Source organism: Buteo buteo, chromosome 7 (assembly GCF_964188355.1).
Source record: "Buteo buteo chromosome 7, bButBut1.hap1.1, whole genome shotgun sequence".
NCBI classification, from domain to species: Eukaryota; Metazoa; Chordata; class Aves; order Accipitriformes; family Accipitridae; genus Buteo; species Buteo buteo.
The window spans coordinates 20,356,547-20,379,029 of record NC_134177.1 but is presented as its reverse complement, the minus strand read 5'-3'; the positions used below and the strand labels follow the sequence as shown (position 1 = coordinate 20,379,029).

Genomic DNA, 22,483 nt, shown 5'->3' with positions numbered 1-22,483 from the left:
ATGGTGCTGACGAATTAAACCTCTTCACCATCCCTTCAGTCAGAACTGCATTAGTTACACTTATTATTCAAGTTTTCTGTAATATACCCAATGCAAATGCATTGTCTGCCCTCAGAAAGAAACAGGTGCCTACCCCAACTTTGCTCGTATATGAAACACACAAACTCATAATTTCTGGAAGATACTGAAAGAGAATTTCACTCTACTAGACATAAGCAGCATAGGAATGCACCACAAATGGATTTGTATGTTGCAGACAAAATGGTACTTCATTCATTCAGTCAATGGAGCTTGGACATTTGCTTTCTTAGGCACGGGCCTCCTGTGAGCTTGTCCTGTTCAGCAACCACACACTGGTGAGATTTGTGAGCACAATTTGGAATGTCTTCAGCTTCCAATAGGCTGAAGTTGACAAAGAAGGAACTGATGTTCCCGTTACATTACCTTAAAAGAATCAGGATTCTTAATGTAAGGTTCAGCACTGCTGGCAATGTTTCCCGTAAGCACCTTTTCTATTTTTGCCACTAATACGATGTCAGAATGAGGATTACTTATGGAGAAAAGAGCCTGTGGATAAAAGACAGAACACTTAAAAAGTATATAGCAATACTGGAGAAGTGAAATACCACCAGTGCTCTCTGTTGATGGAAACAGTAATAAACCAAATTCAGAAAGGATTATTGAGGATTATTATCTCTACACATTCAATACAGCCAGAAGGAAAATACAACCTTTGTGCTAGTGCTGAGGTAAGCTTGTGCACGTGCAGCACCTTGCAAACAGACTGAATCAAGTCAAGAAGCAGTATGACCACGTTAGCATCACCTAACCTAACTGTTCCTCTTGGACAGCACTTAAAGCTGGCCTAAATTAGTCACATCTCAGGGGAATGACAGGGAGAAGAAAAGGTAATGTATGGGGTTTCGGGGTAAGGCTTACAGCAACAGCAAGAATGTGGAAGTACTTTGAGATTAATGCAGCATCTAGGTACTGCTTTAAGTTGCGATTTTGTTTGGCTGGTTTGGGAGAGGTCAGCAAATGACCCAGAGAGCACAGGAAACATAGGTGTTTCTCTAAATAACAGACACTAACTTTTTTCAAAGTTTTGACTGTAAATGGTCTTAAAGTCTATACAGGGAGCTCAAAAATCAAGCATCTGTATAAAAGTACCACTGATACACAAAAGGAAGAGTATTCTTGAAAACAAGAACCACTGGTAGTACACATAAATTCTCTGATGAAAATGAACACTACTACTGAACTAAAATAAGTCACATGAGTACTAAGTCATGTAAGTCACATGTGGAATACCTGTTTTGGGTATTTCAGCCATTCTTCTGGGAACCCCTTGACCTGTGGTTCTTCCATTTCATTTGAGTCTGTATTTTCAACAGTGCCATTTTCTAATGAAAACGAGGAACCTGAAATCATCTGTCTAACGAGTGGGTGGTTCAAATCCACATGAAAATCAGCAGAGATCTTCCTGCCATCCCTGACATCATACAGCGCCACACTCACAAAGAAAGGCTCTACCTGGAGAGAAAACAGAAACACAATATAGAGGTAATTGAGAGCAAGGAGGTAAACTCTATCTCTTAATAGGTTCCTGCAGCTAGAAAAAAAGAAAACAAACAAGTATTATTTACAAATCATGAGATTCATTAAAAACACATCCTTACACACACCCCTGTCAAAGTTAGTTTCCAACCACGTGATTTAGAGGCTTTTAAAGGTCGCTTGTTAACGACGTGCTAGAACAGTAATTGACAGCTAATTTAGACACTTGCAGAATAAAAAACAAATCTATTTGTCACAAATAATTATTAGAGTAAATGAATAGGGCCCCAGAGAAACATGTTACAGGATTTTTAAAATGTAGATTCAGAGTCATTATAAAAGAAAGAGGAGTGAGGGTGGGCTTTCCAGGGATCACCAGAAATGTAGCACAAAGATGACAAACATAAGTAGGTGAAAAATGTTTACTGGTACCAACTCAAATATGCGGGCATACTATTCTGTGGGAAACACATGTTCCATCTTGCTAGGAAACCAAGAGCATTCAAACTGCTCTGACAGTACCCACTTATTCTATCACGTAGTACCAGGGAGTTAAGTCCCATGACTGTAAGTAACCTCCAAAGAGCCTCCGTAATTCTGATGAAATAAATCAGTCTCAGAATAAGAACAACACCTTTTGAGCTGTCTAGAAATTAAAATCTTAAAACTTTGGAGATAAGGAACAATGCATGGCAGGTACAATATTCTATGCTTTTTCAGCCTCTGTAGTGAATTATTGTGTGCCCTTGGTACAGTTATCATGACTTCATTTAAACAGTTATTCTAGTCTGCCAAAAAAAAGTATTGATTACATCATGCTGAATATGCACTCACTGTAGAGGTCATCTTTAAATGAGGAAAAAAAAAAAATAATCAATGCCTCATATGTAATGTATGAAAGTTGACTTGCCAGGACATTAATTTCTCAAAACTTTCCTGCTTCAGAGGAGAAATAAAAGCTATGGACTGACAGCTACATTTTGCTTTTCCCTGCCCTTTTCTCTTAAAGTAAGAATAAGCAAAATTTTTTGTTTTGTCCTGTTTTTAGCTGGGCTTTTCCACTAGATGAAGCATCCAGTCCTTTCTATTCTGCCTTCTCTTCTGTAATTTAATCTGCTTGGTTCCTGGCCTCTCTCTGTAAAACAAAAAACCAGTTCACCAGCAACTGATATTCAGTTGCCTCCCTACATAGGTCTTGGCAGTTTATACTTGTTCTTCTTATAGCAATTCTTAAGAAACCTCAAGGATTTTAACATTTTTAATTCCCCATTGAACTGTAGCTAAAAGTCTTCAATCTAAATCAGCTTCCAACTGTTTATTGAAAAATTCATCAGTTTCATTATTCAGTCCAAAGGGATGGGCAGAGGAGGAGGAGGAGTGAATGCAGTACACCTGCATGATACAGCTTTCCTTTTACCTTCTCCTTCCAAAGTAACAAGTGCATCGAAAGAGAAAAAAGAAAAAAGAAAAAAAAAAAGGGGGGGTTGGAGGGGAGAGAAAAATCACAGGGAAATAAGTAAAGCTTACATTGGTTGAAGGATCATTTTCATTTTCAGTAACACAGGCCTGGAGATTCAAACTAAGGGATTTGCAAGTTATCAGGATCCTCTTTGCAGGCTTTTCTTCAAATGGCTTGATCACCAAGTTTGTCTCTGGAAACTCCTTTTTCTGAGGATTCAATGACTGAAATAAGTTGGGTGATTCGTTATACATGGGAAAAGCACAGCATTCAAAAACTAAGTAAGCTTTTTAAAGGTCTTGACAATCACTGAAGCACCTGAAAACCTCAAAAAGTCACTGCTGATATCTTCGCGTTACCATAGTAAATGATTGTTATTCCTAATTTATAGATTAGGAAGCAAGGCAAAAAGATAGCTTAACAACATATATAATGTCAGAGGCAGAATTAGGTATCCAAGTTAGGTTTTCTATAATTTCAGAACAGATTTTTTTTCTTGTTTACTTACTGCTTCTGAAACTTTAACTTTTAATTTCCTCATATAGATTAAACAGCCTCATATTTTCAGACTATAACACCACATTTTAGATTTCAGACGTTTCCCCTCACTTATACACCACACCACTATTTCAATTTGCTTAATATTATTAAAAATGGCACAACAGTTGAATGACAACAGGTTCAAGTTTGAATATATATACTGATATCAATTTTAGTTAAGTCTTCTTTTTAACTAAAATAAAGTTTCCAGTTAAATCACCAACAAATGTACATTCAGTGCAAGGAATAACATTCTTTGAATCATGAACTCTGACAGTAAATGATAAGCAAGCTGAAGATAAAAAGAAAAGCAACGTTCACTTCCTACATTTCCAGCTAAACTTTTTTTCACATAGATAGCCTTTTGTACCTCCAACTGTACCTTCCCACTGCTTTTTATATCCATTCACCTTTTTGTAATCAAATTCAGCGTAATGAGTAACAATAAAACCACTGTTCTTGTCACATTCCCAATCCAAAAGGAGGTTCTGCTCCTGTAATATTTTCAGTTTGCTTTAATGATTCAAAGCTTAGCTAGACTGGACTAGATGACCTCCAGAGGTCACTTCCATCCTCAACCATTCTGTGATCATATATAGGTAGAGTGTATACAGAAATCTCTATGGACAAGAAATAGCTCCCCTCACCCTTCAAAGTTGAAGTCTCAGGTATACCCAGAGTTGCTTGCTGAACTTCAGTCCACTCTGGTGGCTTAGCTAACCCAGTTAGCTCAGGCCATCTGTATTTTAAAACTTTTAAGAACTTGGGGGGAAAAAAAAAAAAAAATCACTTACTGCTATATCAGGATCCAAAGAGAAAAGATTTAGTCGCTCTGTATTTCGAGAGGCTTTCACTGTTTCTTCTGTTTCTGTAATGTACTGTGGTGACAGATAATAAATTAGTTTTCTGCACAAGAACAGAAATCCATAGAGTTGTTAGACTTCTAAATCAATGATCAATGTTTCACTTGTAACAACACTTCTCATTTCTGCAAAGCACCTTCAAACACTCTTTGAAGGTTATATGCTTGTGAAGCAAGATTTTCAGGCCGTGATATACTTCTAAGGAACACCAAATAGATCAATTAAGTAATTCAAGTTCATGTATGTTACTAAAGACTCCATTGTGTAAGATGTCAGAATGGTGGATCACTGCACTGAAATCACTTTAGGGATTCCCAAGTTGAGGAAAAAAAGCCCGACAGTTCCACAGAAAACCACTTGTGTCAGGGGGAGGGCAGAAAGGGGAGCAGGAAAGTGCAGCTCAGCCTTACAGGTGGGCAGGCAGACAGATCGCAGTGTGTCACCCAAAGCCATCCTTCTGCCAGAAGGCAGGGTCAGTCACACCCATTTTATTTCTGATAGACACATGCGTAAGTTAATAATAAGCTCTCTGATAAAACCAACTCAACAAGCTCTTGATGCCATTTGGTGCTTTCCTACCCTGCCATTTAAAAGTTTATCCTTATGCCTAACTTTGATAATTTTTTCCCCACTATTTAAGCCCATTCATCTAACGTGAAGTATGCCCTACACATTCCCTTCCCCTTACAGATCCCTCATGATATCTCTGAAACCTTTTTTCTCAGTCTAAGTGTGCTCACTTCCTTCAGTCTTTCTTTGCACTTTGTTTTTCCTAACTTCTTTTTATTTTTCAATCTCTGAACTATTAACGGAGTCCGCAACTTTTCTGATTGCCCAAGACTGAGTACAAACCTTAGCTGACACAGTACAGGCTATGCTCTTGTTCAGGTCCCATTCAATGTTTTGTGTTTTTCACAATAGCATGACATTGCTGATACACATTAAGTAACAAGCAGAAGCAGCACAGCAAGACCAAGAGGTCTATATTCCCTTCCTAACATGCATCGCCCACAAGCTGACTTGCAGAAGCAGGTCCTGATGTGTCCCTCGTATACTGGTTTAGGTAGAGATTTTAGGTAGAGGTGCGATCAGGACGTTTACCTGCCATGGAACAGGGACAGGCCACAGATCACTGCTGCAGCCAGGTCTATAGAGCAAGGTCGGGGGGAACAGGAATTAGCCATATAAAGGGCAATACAAGCATCGCACAACCTGCAGACCATCTATTTTAGCCTTGCAGGCCATCAGTGGTCTTTGAGATATCTTTAAGATATCTTTGAAATATCTGCATTAACTAAACCATTAGAAAGTATCTATCCACAGACAAGATGATCAGATACTACTGTTGTCCTTAATACATAAACGCAGTTACATTTTATCTGGTTGGTTGTTTGTTTTGTTTTTATTCTGGGTTTGTTTTTTTTTTTTTGTTTTTTTTTTTAAATTCTAGGTGACCACTTCATATATGTGAATACAACCTACAGTAAACCCTAGACCAAATTCTGTCCTCATTTGCATATATAGCTTTCAGTTCAAATATGTGGGAGTAACATCCTCAAATAGCATTTGGCTGTGTAGATAGATAGTATCTACAGTAGCTCACTGACAGAAGATTACAAAACAGATCATACATTCATTTAAGAAAAAGCAGTGAAATATTTCCAATCTAGCTTTTTATCAAAAAGCTTCTTAGCACCATCTACAATTATCTCATTCACATGAAGCAGTTTATGAGATCCAGAGGACAAAACGCCTCCCCTGATGCTACATGCATCTTTCAATGAAGTTACAGAAGGCGATGAGCAGCTTACAGCTCATTTCCTTGCAAGTCACACAGGAAATCTTGGCTCTCCAAGGGCCAAACTCTTCTGAAATGCAGTTAAAAAGAGTAAATATTTCACAGATAACTGCAGGGACCAGATCCTTACTGACTTTGCAGGTCTAAATCAAACCTCTCTAGGGAACACCCAATTTCTTTACATCCAGTGGAGCTTTTTGTCATTTAAACAAAGCCATCAGCTGTTCAGAAAGAAAAATTTCCCATCATTTGTCATGGTTCTAACAATCACAACAGCCTGTGCTATATTTTCAAACCTTTCACAACATTAATGATCATCTATTGGCAGGCATTTTTCACCTACGTAGCACTGTCCACTAAGCTTGTAAAGATAAATATAACATCCATTACTTTTGCAAAGTCTGGGTGCAAGGTGTTCTCTGAAGAATCAGTCTCTTCTTGAGAGCAATCATAATTCACCGAAACTTCTGCAGGGTCTTGAAAAGAAGAAAAAAAATGCAAATCTTTTTATTATACTTGCTATTACCATTGGGTTTAAAAAAGAAGATCTATTCCCATGCTGTACCTTTTTATTCCCTTTAGTATCATCAGGCTGACAAATGGAAGAGATGTAATGTAAACCTCTGTCCTCCTCAACCTCATCTCCCACTGCTGCTTACTGTAACTTAGTCTATATTTAAGCTTTCAAACAAGAGGCCTGACTCTACTCAGTGAAATGTCTGACACATTCATCCATGACAAATATTCATGCCCACAACAAAGACACCTTCCTTTGCTCTCTCAGTCCCTTCGGAGGCAACAACGAGGGTTTATGTCAACTGAAAGATTTTGGACTCCCAGTAAAGTGAGTCCTCAGTGAGGCAGACAGGACCTTACCCACTCTTTGGGAAGCGGAGGGATGCAGTCTGAACTCCATGAGCTGCAAATCTATGGATCCAGAGGACAGCACGCTACGGCAACCCCTTTGCTTTACTTAGCTCACCAGGACTGTTCTGCTTTCACTAGGTAATTCAGCACAATGTGAAACAAGCCATTACAGCCATTTAGGGCTTTTCTGCCAAGAAAACATCATGCCTTTTGACAAGTTAACTCCATAGCACATTCCTGTTGCTCGTTATCAGGGTTTTTACCAGTAGAGACTTCTGTTTTCTGTTAGAGTTACGTCTTTGACCTTTTATGCACATATTTCTTCCTGTTTCATTAATATCCCTTATGGGTGGGATTTTCAGAAGTACTTCTCTGATTCTGAAGTGCAAGTCTCTTGTGCCTCCAAATTATAAAAACATCTTTGACTATATGAAGAGTATCCTGTCCCTCCAAAATCAGAATTTATTATAAACACCAGGCTAAAGTCTTCAATTAGCTCTGAACTTCCCCAAGATTCAGATGCATGTGGATTCAATGCTTTGATTCAGCTCAGAACACAAGCAGTTCAAATCTGTATTAAGGTTTCAAGTGTTTTCAGTCTTAGAATTTCAGCTGGGGTTCATCCAAACTGAACATGGATTTATTATGTGGAGGAATGAGTTACTGCCACATGAAGAGTGCAGTATAACAGAGCATCCAATTCTTTCTTCCACAGTGAAAGCATATTAATACGCAAACTCACAAAAGCAAGAAATGAAAAGTCAATAAGCTTCCATGGAAAGAGCAATATACCACAGCTGGGATTTTTTTTTTAACTATTAGCTCCAGATTTTTAAAGAAAATAAAATGCTGGAAAAAGAACTGATCTAACCTCTTTCCAGTACAAAACTCTTTAAAATCTTCAGGCTCCCAAGACAGTAAAACACAAAGTACTAGCAAGATCATTGACAGAGAGGACTATATTTGAAAAAGAGCTGCATAGGCAAAGCAGAGCCTTGTTGCTCCTGCTGACTTTGTGGGGAGCAGCTTTACCTCCCCCACAGCCTTTTGAAAATGATCTGTGGGGAGTTAGCTGACATTGTTCAAGGATTGCCAAAAGACTGGTGCTGCTTCATTAGAAATCAATAGGTGCAGAATCCATTACAGACTTAGGCAGTTAAAATGACTCAACAGTGATATTTGAAGGTTCAATTTTTTGCATTTGATTAAAAACAAAACCAAAAAACAATGAAGAGACTATTCACTCTTACCAAGTTTCAGATCAGTGAGATCTGCACTTTTCCTCTCCTGAATGGTTCCCTCTGGATTTATTTGCAGGATTTTGTTGAGAGTGAAAATCCAGTCATCCATATCCTGCTCATTTTCAGCTGCCAGCACAAAGTATGTGAGGTCATTCATTTTCAACTCAAAGGCATGTTTCCTAAGCCTGTTATTCTGTTGGAACAAAAGGAAAAGAAAAATAAACACTAGAACTAATTATAAAAAGGTACTGAAAAAGGCATCCATGAGATGAGACTTCTATATGGCCACTCCTTAAAAATAACATTCAAGCAAAATTCAGTGGCTTTAAAAAAAAAAAAATCCAAGTAATGTTATATTAATGCAAATTTATGTGAATTTATTGTTGGGTCTTTGTGCATCTAAGATCTTCTATGGCCAAATATATGTCTTCTATTTAGCCATAGAAATCTAAGACTATGGACGATAACACTTCAAACTACAGTAGGGAATAACTCCCAAGTGGAATAATGAAAGACCTCTAATGGCAAAGTACAGCATTGCTACATAAGTATATATGAGTTGCGTGGAGACAATACCTCTAAAGCCCAAGTCTCCTACACCTTACCAGCACATCAGACACTCAAAAAGATATTAAGAAGTGCTAAGTCATACAAATATTTGCTCAGTGGGAACAGTACTGAGTTCACCAAATTCAAACTAGCAAGCAAGCAAAGCCAACACATGGTCAAAGACTGTTCCATCCCTGGCTGCTGAGATTGGACCTGAATAGGTCTAAAGGTAATTGTGAACAATTTATAAAATCTTCTGTTTTGAGGTGTTTGGGGATGCTGCTAACAAGCTACATAAAGGTAACAATTTCTGAGCATCTAATGAAGTTAGAAACATTGCGGTTAGGATGAGAACATGTCTACATAATTTTATTTTTAAATTTTTCTGAGAGAACTTCTGGATGATATGAGTCTAAACTTGGAATGGAGCTTAACTAGAAAATCTCTCCAGAAGATTACAATAGGACAAATTCCTCCATGTGAAAAGATTACAATGGGTACTTCCTACTGCCACCTTTTTATTAGAAGGATTTTAAAAGTGACTAAGGCAATTACAACAATTTTTTGCAGAAGGCAAAAGGTGAGGTATAGTGCTGTTCAGTCACCGCAATGCTATCCTTTCCAAGTACAGAATAAGAGCCAATGCTCAGTATACTGGCAACAGATTGAGTTCTAAGATCTGTTCTGTATCACCAATTTTACCTTCAGTAGATGGTTAATCCAGCAATTTTTGTCATAAGAATTAACAGGTGCTTAGTTACTGAAATAGCTCAATAAAATTAAACAAAGTGATGTGATCTAATATAAGGTGCTTCATTCCTCAAATTTATCAAATTAGTGAGGCTTTTATCTCTTAGTATTATGGAAGCAGTTGCATCAATTGTCTCTCCTCCTTGCTTAAATCCGAAAGAACACTGACGTGTCCTACCCCCTATTACTTCATCCAACCTTTACAACCACTGACTACAGACATCAGTGCCACCTTTTCCATATTCCAGAAAATGGCCATCACTTTGTTGACACATCTAACGTTGGACTGATGCTGACAAATGAAAATCAATTAATCCACCCCATAAGTAGTCATTTCACTCAATTTTATTTTTCTTCATTAACAGTCTCAAAAAACATGACAATGGTATCCTGTAGTTCTACAAACTATAACTATTTCTCAGTACAGTCCTGTACCAACAAGTTACTAAGAATAGCTTCTAAGCCAGATGGTGAGATGATAGTGACATTTTTAAGAAGAACAGAGACAAAATCTGATACTGATTAGCAGAGGAGGAGACCAAGAACCCAAGACACTGAGAATAAAGTTCCACGAACATTTTTTTTTTATTCCAGCAGCAGAGATGATTTAGAAGATTCCTACCCAATCTGTTGTTAATCACTTGCTCCAGTCCTTATATTACATGTGATGACCCAGCTCAGGAATCAGTTAAGACTGAACAACTTCTTCTGGAGCTACTTGGGTCAACAGAGTCAGTCAAATCTTGGCTTTGCAAACTGACTTGGGATTGTGTGTGTGTGTATGTGCATGTGTGTGTGTTGTTTTTTAGTTCTGCTACTGGAAATTCTCTTGGTAGGAAATAGTTTTCCTCCCAAGTACTTTACTGAGGTGAATATTCTTTCAGGGCTATAAATTTTAGTTCACCCAACATAGGGTAAGAATAGGGTTGGGTTTTGCAGCAATTGGTTCTCAGATGTCCAATATTTTTCTTGATCCTGAAATCACTCTAATGCTCCAATCACTGCATACATTCAAATTAACGTAAAACAAGGACTAAAATTTCACTGAAACCTGTTTTTACTGATATAACATGAGGGCTTGACCAAGAGCGAGAAGTTGAACAAAACTATGCCAAGAATCTTAGGTAGGGAACATTCAAAACTTTTAAAGATAGATTATTTGTATAAGTGGATTATGTATACCAATTTATGCACAATCTATAAAGAAAAACACTACGTTTCAATTTATCTTCAGAAAGTACAGAGAGTATTAAAATGAATGCATTTCTTGTCTATATTATGTACTTCCCCTTACAGACATGGCCAAGATCTTTAAATCAGGTACTGTAACACTATTAGACGTTATCTAATAGAGCAATACATCTCGCATGCTGAATCTTAAGAACATTAGGGCAGGAAAACTTCCATATCCACTTTTCCATCTGCACTTCAGACTTCTGGCAAGCAGATGAGATCTACAGCAAAGTCTTTGTTTCAAATCTAAAGCCAACTACTTTCATCCTGACCAGTTAAGAGGAAAGAAAAAAAAAAGGTACCATTTCTCAGTTTGCTTCTCTCTAAGTCCTTCCATATGGTGTGTGAACCCTGAGGCTGACTTGTAATCTTCAACACTTAATTTCAAGTTTAAAATTTCTTCCAGAAGGAAATAATACAAGATTCAAAAAGAAACTATGGATGAGCTATAAATGAAACATCAGGCTAAGTCTAACACCTGCAGGGTCATTCTTCTAAAATAACAGTATTGTTTTGGAAGTATTTTGTATTTTATCTGGAGATGATTTCTCCAGGATGTTTACTACAATTTAGATATTCAACCTTTATCAAACAGGAGCTCAAAGTCATTCACAGAGAGTTAAATGATTTATAGTGGTATTAAAACTCATTAAATCAGAACTTTCACATCCCAGTTTTCCTCTAAATCTTCAGTTTTACCTAACTCTTTCTCTACATTCTATGGTCTCCTTCCTTATAGCAACTCTAAGTTAGGTTTTGTTTTTCAGCCTTATTCTAAGTTCATCACAGACTTTGATAGCTGATGATACTTGCCCTATTACCCCCTTGGGTAAGGCTCTCACTTCTTGCTAGTGAAGACAGCTCATAAATTTGTGCATCCTATTCTAAATGTCAATTGAAGAACAATCACGAAAACTAGTGTTTGGGGGTAGGTGAGAGGAGAACACACAGTTCAAACAGTTTGGGACAATTTGCAGGAACGCTGTAGATTTAGAAAGCAGCTGTCAAAGTTCAGGAGGAGGATTTCAGAGGTTTCTTGAGCTTTTTTGTCAGAGGTTAGTCAAAAAGGCCAGAAATCTTGCAGTCAAGCCATTCTGCTATCATGGAGTATCATCAGAAACAACACAGCAGAACAGGCACCCTCTGGGACAGCATTAAATCTGTACCTAAAACCACACTATAGGGACGTTCAGGGCTTAACTAGAGCTCTGGCTGAGACCCATCTTAAAAGAAAGCACACACTGCCAGCAAGCAGGAGCAAGCAGTAATTTCTAAACAGGATTTCTGTAGAAGAATCTCCTCTATGGCTTCTGCCATACTTCCAAGCTACCTGTTAGGGTCTTTCAAGCCAATGGACTGACACAGGCAAATATCATTGTCCTTCTACATATATATCTCCATCCTGTCCTATACCTGTTTGAAAAAAGAAACACCCTTTTGAACTACACAGGGGAAACAGTCATTCCCTACAGAGCTGGGTACTTTCCTGGGTGCAGGAATGAGGTTTTGCAGGGGGCTGTTGGAAATATTTGTTCTCAGAGTAAATTACTTACATATTTTTCTTGCTCCAAAATGCCTCTTCAGGGGTGAAGGGAAGACTTCCCAACCAACAAAAGCTTGTGATTATCAGGGGTCTTCCCTTGCATTACCTGAAAGGTTTCTTTCCAAGCAACCCTCAAATCAGTCTGCACTAGCACTGTTACCAATTTTTACGAGTTAAGTAGTAAAAATTAAACTATAGTGTCCTGGTTGCAGCTGGGACAGAGTTAATTGTCTTCCTCGTAGCTGGTATAGTGCTATGTTTTGGATTCAGTATGAGAAGAATGTTGATAACACACTGATGTTTTCAGTTGTTGCTAAGTAATGTTTTAATGTTTAGTCTAAGTCAAGGGTTTTTCAGCTCCTCATGCCCAGCCAGCAAGAAGGCTGGAGGGGCACAAGAAGTTGGGAGGGGACACAGCCAGGACAGCTGACCCAAACTGGCCAAAGGGGTATTCCATACCATGTGACGTCATGCCCAGTATATAAACTGGGGGGAGTTGGCCTGGGGGGGCAGATTGCTGCTTAGGAACTAACTGGGCATCAGTTGGCGGGTGGTGAGCAATTGCATTGTGTATCACTTGTTTTGTATATTCCAATGCTTTTATTATTATTGTCAATTTATTATAGTTATTATTATCATTATTAGTGTCTTCCTTTCTGTTCTATTAAACTGTTCTTATCTCAACCACAAGTTTTACTCCCCTCCCCCCAATTCTCTCCCCCAAATCCACTGGGTGGGGGGGAGTGAGTGAACGTCTGTATGGTGCTTAGTTGCTGGGTGGGGTTAAACCTCGACATATAGCTGAAAAAAATAAAAAAAAACTTCCTTATTTAGTGATACATGGGGCTAGATCAACCATAGTAATATATTATTCAAGATAACATCTAGTTTAGAATGAAAAAAAGAAAAAAAAAAGAAAAAAGAGAAATATATTAATAGAATTAGAGGAGAGGCAGAGCAAGAGGGAGAAAAAGCTAAGAACTCAATCTTAGGGGGAACAAAAGATAAAAGGTGATGTCAGACATTTCTGGCTATTTATTTTTCCAAGCCACAATAAACAATAAGGCTCTGTCCCACCTGCTGCCATTAAGGGTCTCTATCACCTCCAAAAGTGATGATCTTCAAGGAGGCTCGGGATACAGGATTAATTTACCACTTGCCCAATAGACGATGCTTTGTAACCTAAGTCTCTTTAACCCACAACAAGCAAGCATGCTCTTAGTAAGCATGAGGTAAAATCTGGCAGCTAAGAAAATAATTTCAGAGAAAAGAAACATTTTACGATATTTTTTTCTCATGTGTGCCATGGGCAAAGAGCATATGTGTGATCTGCATAATTCAACTATGGTTTTTGTAACCTGTCAGTCTGAGCACTTGCACCAATTTAAAGAGCAAAACTAATGGTGTTTTCATGTCATGAAACTGCTAATGAGACCACTATTCCATTAATGTATGTGTTCTTCTACTTGCCTTTTTAAATTTATCTGATACCCAAACAATACAATGAAATAAATTGAAACTTACCTGTATGACTCCTGTACAAGAATCCAAGAAAATACATCCCTTTGGCTCCTTTGATATTTTTTCATCTTTATAAAAATTCATAATATATGAGTTATCCGACAACTGTGTCAGCTGGAAGTAGCGCTTTTTGAATGACTGAAGTGGGGGAAAAAAAAAAAAAAAGGATGACAATTGTTGCACTGCAAATTATTTTCACTGATACGTTATTCACAGGGTTTAAAATAATAGGCAACTCCTAACTGCACTTCAATCACACTATTTTGCGGACAACTACAGTATCACTTTACTATCATTTAAAGCAATGTAATCAAACCCGAGAGATAAACAGCTAAATGACAATGGCAAACAAGTGTGCCTCTGTGGGTGATATAAATCCAAATGGAATCAAGAAAGAATAATGCTGTCCCCTTACCCGAACAGTAATGCTATTGTTTACAGTGCTGTTGAAATTCCCTTTATAAAGCCATCCAGACTTGTAAACTCCTGCTGCTAATCCTCCTCCTCCACCACCACCACCACCACCTTTTGAAGATGAGTGGGATGTTGTATCCTGTATGAAAGACATGATTAATACTGCATGGACTTGCTTTTTGAATTCTGATATGAAAGAAAACTGTAATGTATGAATATCTGCTTGACAACAAATAATCATCCTTTCATTCCTTTTAAAATAAGATGTTATTAATATGCCTGCTGTGCACATGATGACATAAGAGACAAAGAAGTTCCACTAACTTCAGAGTTATTTAAGATATGAAATATTTTATAGGAGATAATGAGCCTCCATTACCATTCTTTATTTGATATTAAAACAATAAATAACTCTTCCCCAGGGGAAAAAAACCCACTGAAAACCAGAATACATACTTCATCCTTATCCACATCTTCATGATCGATTTCAAAGGAATGTGATGGCAGTTTCTCTGGTCTACATTCATTTCTGGTAGGGGAGGAAAAATGTCTTTTATTTATTTATTTTTTTTTAAATAACCATGTATCTGCTATTTCAAGGAGGCAACCATCTCAAGCCACCATAGCATCTCCAGTATACCTATTGCTGTGATCCTGTTACCTCCTTTAAAAAAAATCACTAGTTTCAAAATAGAGCTTTTTTCTTAAGCCCCATATATACTTTTTTCAACACTATGAAGTTGCAACAGTTCTATACAAACGATGAAAAACTACTTCTTGTTCTCTTCACTGCTCTTCCTCCACAACAGGCAACAAAACCCAAACAATTTCCAAAGAGAGATCCCATTTAAGCCTGTCGCATGAGAATTAACGCTTTAATAGCTTTTTCTAACCCAGAACATTAGAACATTCAGCTTAAAGCTTCTACATTTCTTCAATATTTCAAGATTTTTTTTTTACTATTCAATATGATGAGCACAGCCTTAAAGTAATTTTTAAAAATATGCAGATGTCTTTCAGTTATCATACGAAAACCTACAAAAGTTGTCATGCTAAAAGCCATCATTTATCAGGAAGACCAACTTTTCCAGAACTTACATCTACCCAGCCAGAGAATGGGAACAGAGCAACACTACTCTCTACTGTGCAAGGAAGCAAATCCAAACAGAAGTTGAGAAACCACATACTCCTAAGCTAGTTTCCTCTCTCAATTTAGCAAACTTTAGCCCACACTAGTAAATAATGTTAAAGGTCGCTAATAAAAAAAAAAAAAAAAAGGTGGTAACTCTGACCCATTTCATTTTCTATTCATTCATACACAAGTTACAGATTTGGAAGATTAATGAGCAATACCTATCTCCTCTTCACCTTCCCCCTTTCAAAGTCAGTGTTCTCCTGACACGACTACCCCACTGCAACTGAAGTCAGCATTTCAGCAGAGGCAGGAGAACCAAGTGCACACAGAACACAGGAGTGTTCTACTCTCTTTTAGTTTGTTCTGGTTTTGGTGTTCATTTAATGTAAACAACTGATCAATATTTTGAATAAAAGGAATATTTGCAATCCACTGATATCTAATGCAACCAAGGGCAGCTGTTAAAAATTCTTACACAAGCACTCCCTCCCACTCAAAAGAACCCAAACCCAAAAATCTCAAATCAAATCCCACCTTTTACTAAAAACATCATTCAAGCCTTCACATTTTTGGCCAAAACCCCTATTGGGTTATTCATTATTCAGAGCTAAAAGTGCACCACAGTTCTGTTGGGGTGATGTGCAGGCAGCCTGACCAATGCTTTCTGGTCACACATGGACAGCTGACACCACTGCACACATTTGCTTGAGGATCTGTACCAGTAACAGGACAAGTTAGTCAGCTACTGAAAAAACCCAAACCTCAAAACAAAACCTGAATCCTAATGCCCTTGATGCTACTGGGGAGGGGAAGGAGGAATCAGAAATCTGCTGGATTAACAGGGTGCTGACCCCTCACCATACAATACAGCAACTCTGCCCTGCTCTGCCGCTCCACGCTCAGAGTGAGCCTGTCCCATTAAACCACAACCCTTCCACAAGCCTGGGTACATGGTAAGTTTCTTAGAAGGAAATAGTTCTGTCCTCTCAGCAGAGCTATAAAAAAAGAGAGGAAAGGATAGACCACTGCTGCTTCATGTGTCAGATCTCACTGACCACCCATGAAACACCCATCCACTTGGACCTCTGTGTCATTCTCCATAGAAGAAGTTTTTCCCTTCCTTGGATGGGAATCCTTTTGGGCATGCTCCTCATCATTCTAAGGCAGGCAGATAAAGCATGGTAAGGACATGATCCTGTTTGGTATACCCTCTTTTTCTCTGCCTACTGCCTCTTCAGACCCATGTGAAGATGCCCAATTCGAAGGGACCAGACCTGAAATATCTACCAGATGTTCCAGGTTTTCTCCAAACGGCAGCAAAAACTTTGCTAATGACTATTTCTGTTCCCAGACACACTGTCACCACAGCACACACTAAGCAACCACTGTTCTTCCTCCACCCTTTGACTTGCTCAAGAAGCAAGAACACACCAGTATAAAGGATAAAAAATGGCATAAAAAGAGGTAGTGAGAGCTCACAGAGAGGAATTTAAGGGGCAGAAAGACCTGAGAAAATCCTCAATGGAGGAACAGACTCAGAGAAAAACTAAAGCAATTGCTAAACATTTTGGTCTTATGCACACGTTGTTGAGCTCTTCCTCAGTGCCATAGCACTACTTCAGTGGAATTGCACCATGGACACGCTGAGTACGTTGAGTCCTCACTGCCTGCCCCAGGTGGTCAGCATCACATTGCAGCTGCTTCCCAATCAGAAGGGGTCAGTATTCAGAAAGAATAACTTTGATAGCTGATAAAAATCTGCAACACCATGCAGCCATTACTTGACATGTTGCATGACTCTGTCAAACAGCACAGCATGGACTCATGTAGAAACAAGTATGAAGTCCTTCAGCATTGCTGAAGGCTGCTGAGTCCAAATTTGTGTGTTTCTAAATGGCAAAGCCCACAGGAAGGTTCAGCACACTCCCAGTGAATGAAGTACTTTAGCCACAGTTAGATCTGGTATTGTAAATGATGTTCCTTTCTCACGATGCAAAGCTAAACACTTAACACTCATCCAATCTTCCCCAATAGAAGGTTTTCCTATAAAGGAATTGATACAACAGTATGTTCAGATTTCTGATAGTGCGACAGCAGTTTTGCACAAATGAAACAAAAAACTGTGGAAACTTGGCATCCAGAGCTATCAGCAGTGAGATACAATACTACGACAAGGACATATCAAGCCACTTCATTTTTAATGAGGAGATTTAGTCTAAACCCCTGAACTTTGTAACATGCATGTGCAAATCGAGGTCCATTGATGTTGAAGAGGCTGGAAATGGTGTGAAATGAGGTGGACTCCAAACTAGCTCTGTTTAAGGTATGTTAAGCTCAAAAGCCATGGCAACTTTCAGCAAACAAAATACAGACACTCCTACTATAACTTTGCTTCTGAAACATCTACCAGTGCTGCATCCAAACCATTCCTGAGTGCTATGTTCTGATACAAGACAAAACAAGATCTCTTGTTTTGTTATAATCCTCTATGCAAGGGGGGAAAAAAGTAAGATGTGAGACACCATAACATCCCTGGAGCATGAACTCATGAAAGCAAATCATTTTAAGCACCATATTAAAATAACCTTCACAGAAAAGGATGTATGTAATCAGCCAAAATGTACTTTTGTGCAGAGTAATGCAACCACGTCTGTCAAATGCATATTTCATAAGAGTGAAGATGCTTAAGGTTAAATTGAAAACTGCTGTGCTGCAAACATTGCTCTTGAGCACTAAATACATTTATTTTCTAAACCAATCAGTACACTGGGTACTTAAGAAAAGGTATGTTTATAATCTCTGATTAACAAAACTTCTCTTAACAGCTTTTTGTTCTACCATATTCACTGTTCATAAAAATACCAACATACAAGAGAGAATGCAGATATAAGGGAAGGTTTGCAGCACAAACCCCTCTGAACACAGCATCTAGAGGGACTATAAGTATCAGTTTATCAATTCTGTGCTGGTTTTGGCTGGGATAGAGTTACTTTTCTTCATAATAGCTAGTACGGGGCTATGCTTTGGATTTGTGCTGAAAACAGCATTGATAACACAGGGGGTGTTTTCGTTACTGCTAAGCAGTGCTCCACAGAGCCAAGGCCTTTTCTGCTTCTCACCCCACCCCACCAGCAAGTAGGCTGGGGGTGCACAAGAAGTCAGGAGGGGACACAGCTGGGACAGCTGACCCCAACTGACCAAAGGGATAGTCCAGACCGTATGATGTCGTGCTCAGCATGTAAAGCTGAGGACAGGAGGGAGGGAGGGACGTTCGGAGTGATGGCATTTGTCTTCCCAAGTAACAGTTACGTGTGGTGGAGCCCTGCTTTCCTGAAGATGGCTGAACACTTGCCTGCTGATGGGAAGTGGTGAATGAATTCCTTGGTTTGTGTTGCTTGCGCATGCAGCTTTTGCTTTACCTATTAAACTATCTTTATCTCAACCCATGAGTTTTCTCACTTCTACCCTTCTGATTCTCTCCCCCATCCCACTGTGAGGGAGGCAACCGAGCAGCTGCATGGTGCTTAGCTGCCAGCTGGGGTTAAGCCACAACAAATTCCTACAGCAGTATGTTTAGGTAGTACTAGTTTCCATCCAACCCAAGCCTGGAGCACCCATTCCTGTGTTATGTGCACGTAACAACCTTTTTCATCCAGTATCATGATTTTAATGCCTCAAATTCCAGGAAAGGAGGCAGTAAACACAGCTCATTTGGGCATTCAGTGATTTCATTAACTACTCCCCAAAACAATCCTCAGGGCACAGACACAAACCTGCCAGAAACAGGAGTATGGGTAGAAACTCACACATGAAAGAATGAGCACCAAATTCTTAATTTCTTTCCACTCAAGTCAAGGAACTTTTTCCTTCTCCTCCCAGCATCTTTACACTGATTTTAATGTACTGCCTCCAAGCACAAAAGGGATGCCCACTTACCCAGACACCTGCACATTTCTGCAGCCTTGTATCACCAATGCGTGCTGTACACATTGCACCCAGTTCTCCTGTTCGGTGCAGCTATAAAGCACTAAGTGAAATCCTACTCCTCTATTACACAGGGTAACTAAAAGGAGAATTAATCCCAGTTAAAGGTGAGTGACATTTATGCATTATTAAGGAAAACAGAAAGCCAGCTTTCCTGTATCAACTGTGCTTTGAATACGCAAATATGCTTCTAAGGATTTGAATCAGCACTAATAGAGTTTGTTGATACTAGTGAATTCTGCAGAGTCTTGAACTTTTCCTAAAGGACCTTTTCTTCCCCTTTTTAAAAATACAAGGCACTATAAATACGGTAAAACAAGCAGAGCACATAAGACAAAGGAAAGTGCAAATATGGACAAAGCTCAGCAAAATGACACAAACCTAATAGGAAAGCATGAAAAAAGAACTTAAGCTAGATCTTACTGTGGTAAGTGTCGAAAGTCTTCTGAATACTGTTCATATTTGTAGTTCACAACGTGCCACTGGGAACTGTAGTATTTACAAGCCTAAAGAGAAAAACACAAAGAACAACAATAGAATTACTACAACTATTTAGACTCAAGAAGGCTGGAGAACTAAGAAAGATCTGAGGGAGTCCTTTGTGCTAGAGAACATATTCTTCTCTTTTATAGCTGGGTGCACAGTTTTTAAAGGAAAGGCAGTCATATGTTTCCACATTTTGATGCACAATTTCCCTTTTAAATCAAATGCACTGAATCATACAAGATGGAGAAGGGGGCTGATGGCAATTTAACATGCTTTACTGATTCTCACCTACTCTGTAGGAAGCATGGTTAAATTATATCGCTACTGCCTCAAAAGACACTACCTAGTTTAGGCCTGACTTTCTCCATGGACATTAATTATATTTTTATTTTTTTTTTTTGCATCCTGTTTCATCACCTAAGCCTTCCACTGTAAATACATTGGCCCTACTCCTTTTATTCACCCTTGTTGCAGCACAAGCCCTCCAACTTCTTTTTCTGCCCTTAAAGATTGATCTTTAACTTCTTAAAAACATTCAGGAATATATCAATAGGACTATCATTTCTCACCAAAGTCTCGTTTTCCCTTCTGCACTGAATTTGCTCAGTCATCTCATCATCTCCTTGTAGTTTTTATTTTCTGAAAAACTTCTTGCTGGTTTTGCGTTCATCTTTTGAAATTGTTCTTAATATATCCATCTCCCTTAAATAAGGGAACCAGACCTGCACAAAGACTATACTGAAGGGCTTTGTAATGGTGTCAAATAGACCAGAATAACTGTGCAATTTACTCAACACAGAACTTTTATCAATGCAATTAAACATAACATGAGATTTTAAAGGCAACAAAATGCATGAAATAGGTACAGTTATCGATAAAGTATACATCTACAACAAGAAAAATGACACAATGTCAGAATTTCCAGTGATTCTTGCTACAAATGCAAACTAATACTTGTACAGTACGCTGAAGAATTTACCCTGTACTGTATTATTTTCTTTCCACACTCCACCTGAACATTTGCACCAGCCCGTGCAAGTTGGACAGGAAGAAAGAGTGGGATCAAGCCTAAAACCTAACAGTAGAAGCTGCTGCCCAAGACAATAGGGAAAAGGAGGCATGTCAGGAAGGAAAATGGTGGAGATCTACAGTAGAGAAAGAAGCAGCAGCACTGAAAGGAATCTGAGGTGGGAACAGGAAAGACAGTCTCAAAGAAAGGCATGGGAAGGATGAGACTCCAGGAGACAAAGAGAATGGAATAAAGGACAGATCAAAGATATTTAAATACCAAAAGCTACGCAGAGGAAGTGGAAGAAAAGGCAACAAAGGGACAGGATATGTTAGTACACCTCCAACCAACCAGGAATATTCCCTCTCTTCCCTGCCAGCCTCTTCTGAAGCTCCCATGGTAGTCATTGCTTGGACAGCAGTCTCTCCCTCAGAGGGACAGAGAGGAGATCATCAGGCTGCTGGAGCAAAAACTGAGATTGGCTGAAAACGTAAAGGTGGTGCTTTCTAAATTACTCAGCACTGGCTTAACAAATCTCCTTCTAAAATCTTGTGTAAAACATGCAGAGTATGTAGCCACAAATTAATTTTGGAAGTAATCTTGGGTGTGGTCACGGTCTTCTGTGACAGCTTTGTTTGTTTTAGAGTATAGAAAAGGCAGCAAGGAAGTGGATGCATATTTATAGGCAGTTCCCTCCCACCATGACGTTGAGCAGTTCAGTACAACCAAAGGCAGTCTGCAGTAAACTGCAGTAAACACATTCCATGTGGATCTAGCATCTAACTTTCTGGTCTGACATAAACCCTCATTATCTTACAGGATGCAGAATAGAGTGTGACCATTAGACAATATAAAATAATCACATATTCTCTGAGAATGAACGTAATACTGTAACATTATAACTAGCTCTGCACCTTGCAGGGTCAGGTCCAAAGCCACTTTGCCTTTGAATAGAGGAAAAAAAACAACAACCAAAACCCAACCTTTCTGTTTTATGAATCTTCATAAAATGACTTGGTCACTCTTGTATTTGTGTGATCTAAGTTTTAGTTAAAACTATTTGATAGTCACCTGGGCTATAAGGATACTCTTACAAGAGCAACATATACTCTGATCTACATAAGCCAATGAAAACCTCATTCATTGAATGTTTTGAAGATGAGCACAGACTCTCCAATTCATACTTCACTTGCTTTCTACTTGGCAAACGTAAACCAACTGAACCTTCTACAGAAAGGGCCACTTTTTCCCTGTGGTACTTACATTACTAAGTATTCTACTTAACAAATGCAATTAAAGCCCACAGAGAATTTTCAACATAGGCTTTTATTGAAAACATTATAGGCTGATGTGTTCAAAAAAACCAGTTGTGAATACCATACAGAGCAGGCCACAGTATTTTAGTTTATAACTGTAAAGGTTTATTGTGCTCCTCCAAGAAAAAGCTAATCAAAATAAAAATCAAAGGGGACAAGCAGCACATTCAATTATCATTCAGTAAATTCACAAAAGGCAAGCCAATTCAGTGTGACAG

The 22,483-nt window shown here is 38.7% G+C and overlaps 1 protein-coding gene across 6 annotated transcripts in view; it reads right to left on the bottom strand.

The window, feature by feature from the left end:
- The window catches only part of DOCK10 (dedicator of cytokinesis 10), a 166,536-nt gene that overhangs the window by 67,843 nt on the left and 76,210 nt on the right, over positions 1 to 22,483 (bottom strand). For all 6 annotated transcript variants that reach the window (XM_075031846.1, XM_075031844.1, XM_075031842.1 and 3 more), the window contains exons 4-13: positions 19,878 to 19,960; positions 14,792 to 14,864; positions 14,337 to 14,474; positions 13,925 to 14,059; positions 8,335 to 8,518; positions 6,608 to 6,693; positions 4,351 to 4,434; positions 3,085 to 3,240; positions 1,312 to 1,533; positions 445 to 567 (exon numbers count right to left, since the gene is read on the bottom strand). In XM_075031846.1, coding sequence (XP_074887947.1) covers positions 445 to 567; positions 1,312 to 1,533; positions 3,085 to 3,240; positions 4,351 to 4,434; positions 6,608 to 6,693; positions 8,335 to 8,518; positions 13,925 to 14,059; positions 14,337 to 14,474; positions 14,792 to 14,864; positions 19,878 to 19,960 — 1,284 coding nt within the window. The remainder of the gene's footprint in view (positions 1 to 444; positions 568 to 1,311; positions 1,534 to 3,084; positions 3,241 to 4,350; positions 4,435 to 6,607; positions 6,694 to 8,334; positions 8,519 to 13,924; positions 14,060 to 14,336; positions 14,475 to 14,791; positions 14,865 to 19,877; positions 19,961 to 22,483) is intronic.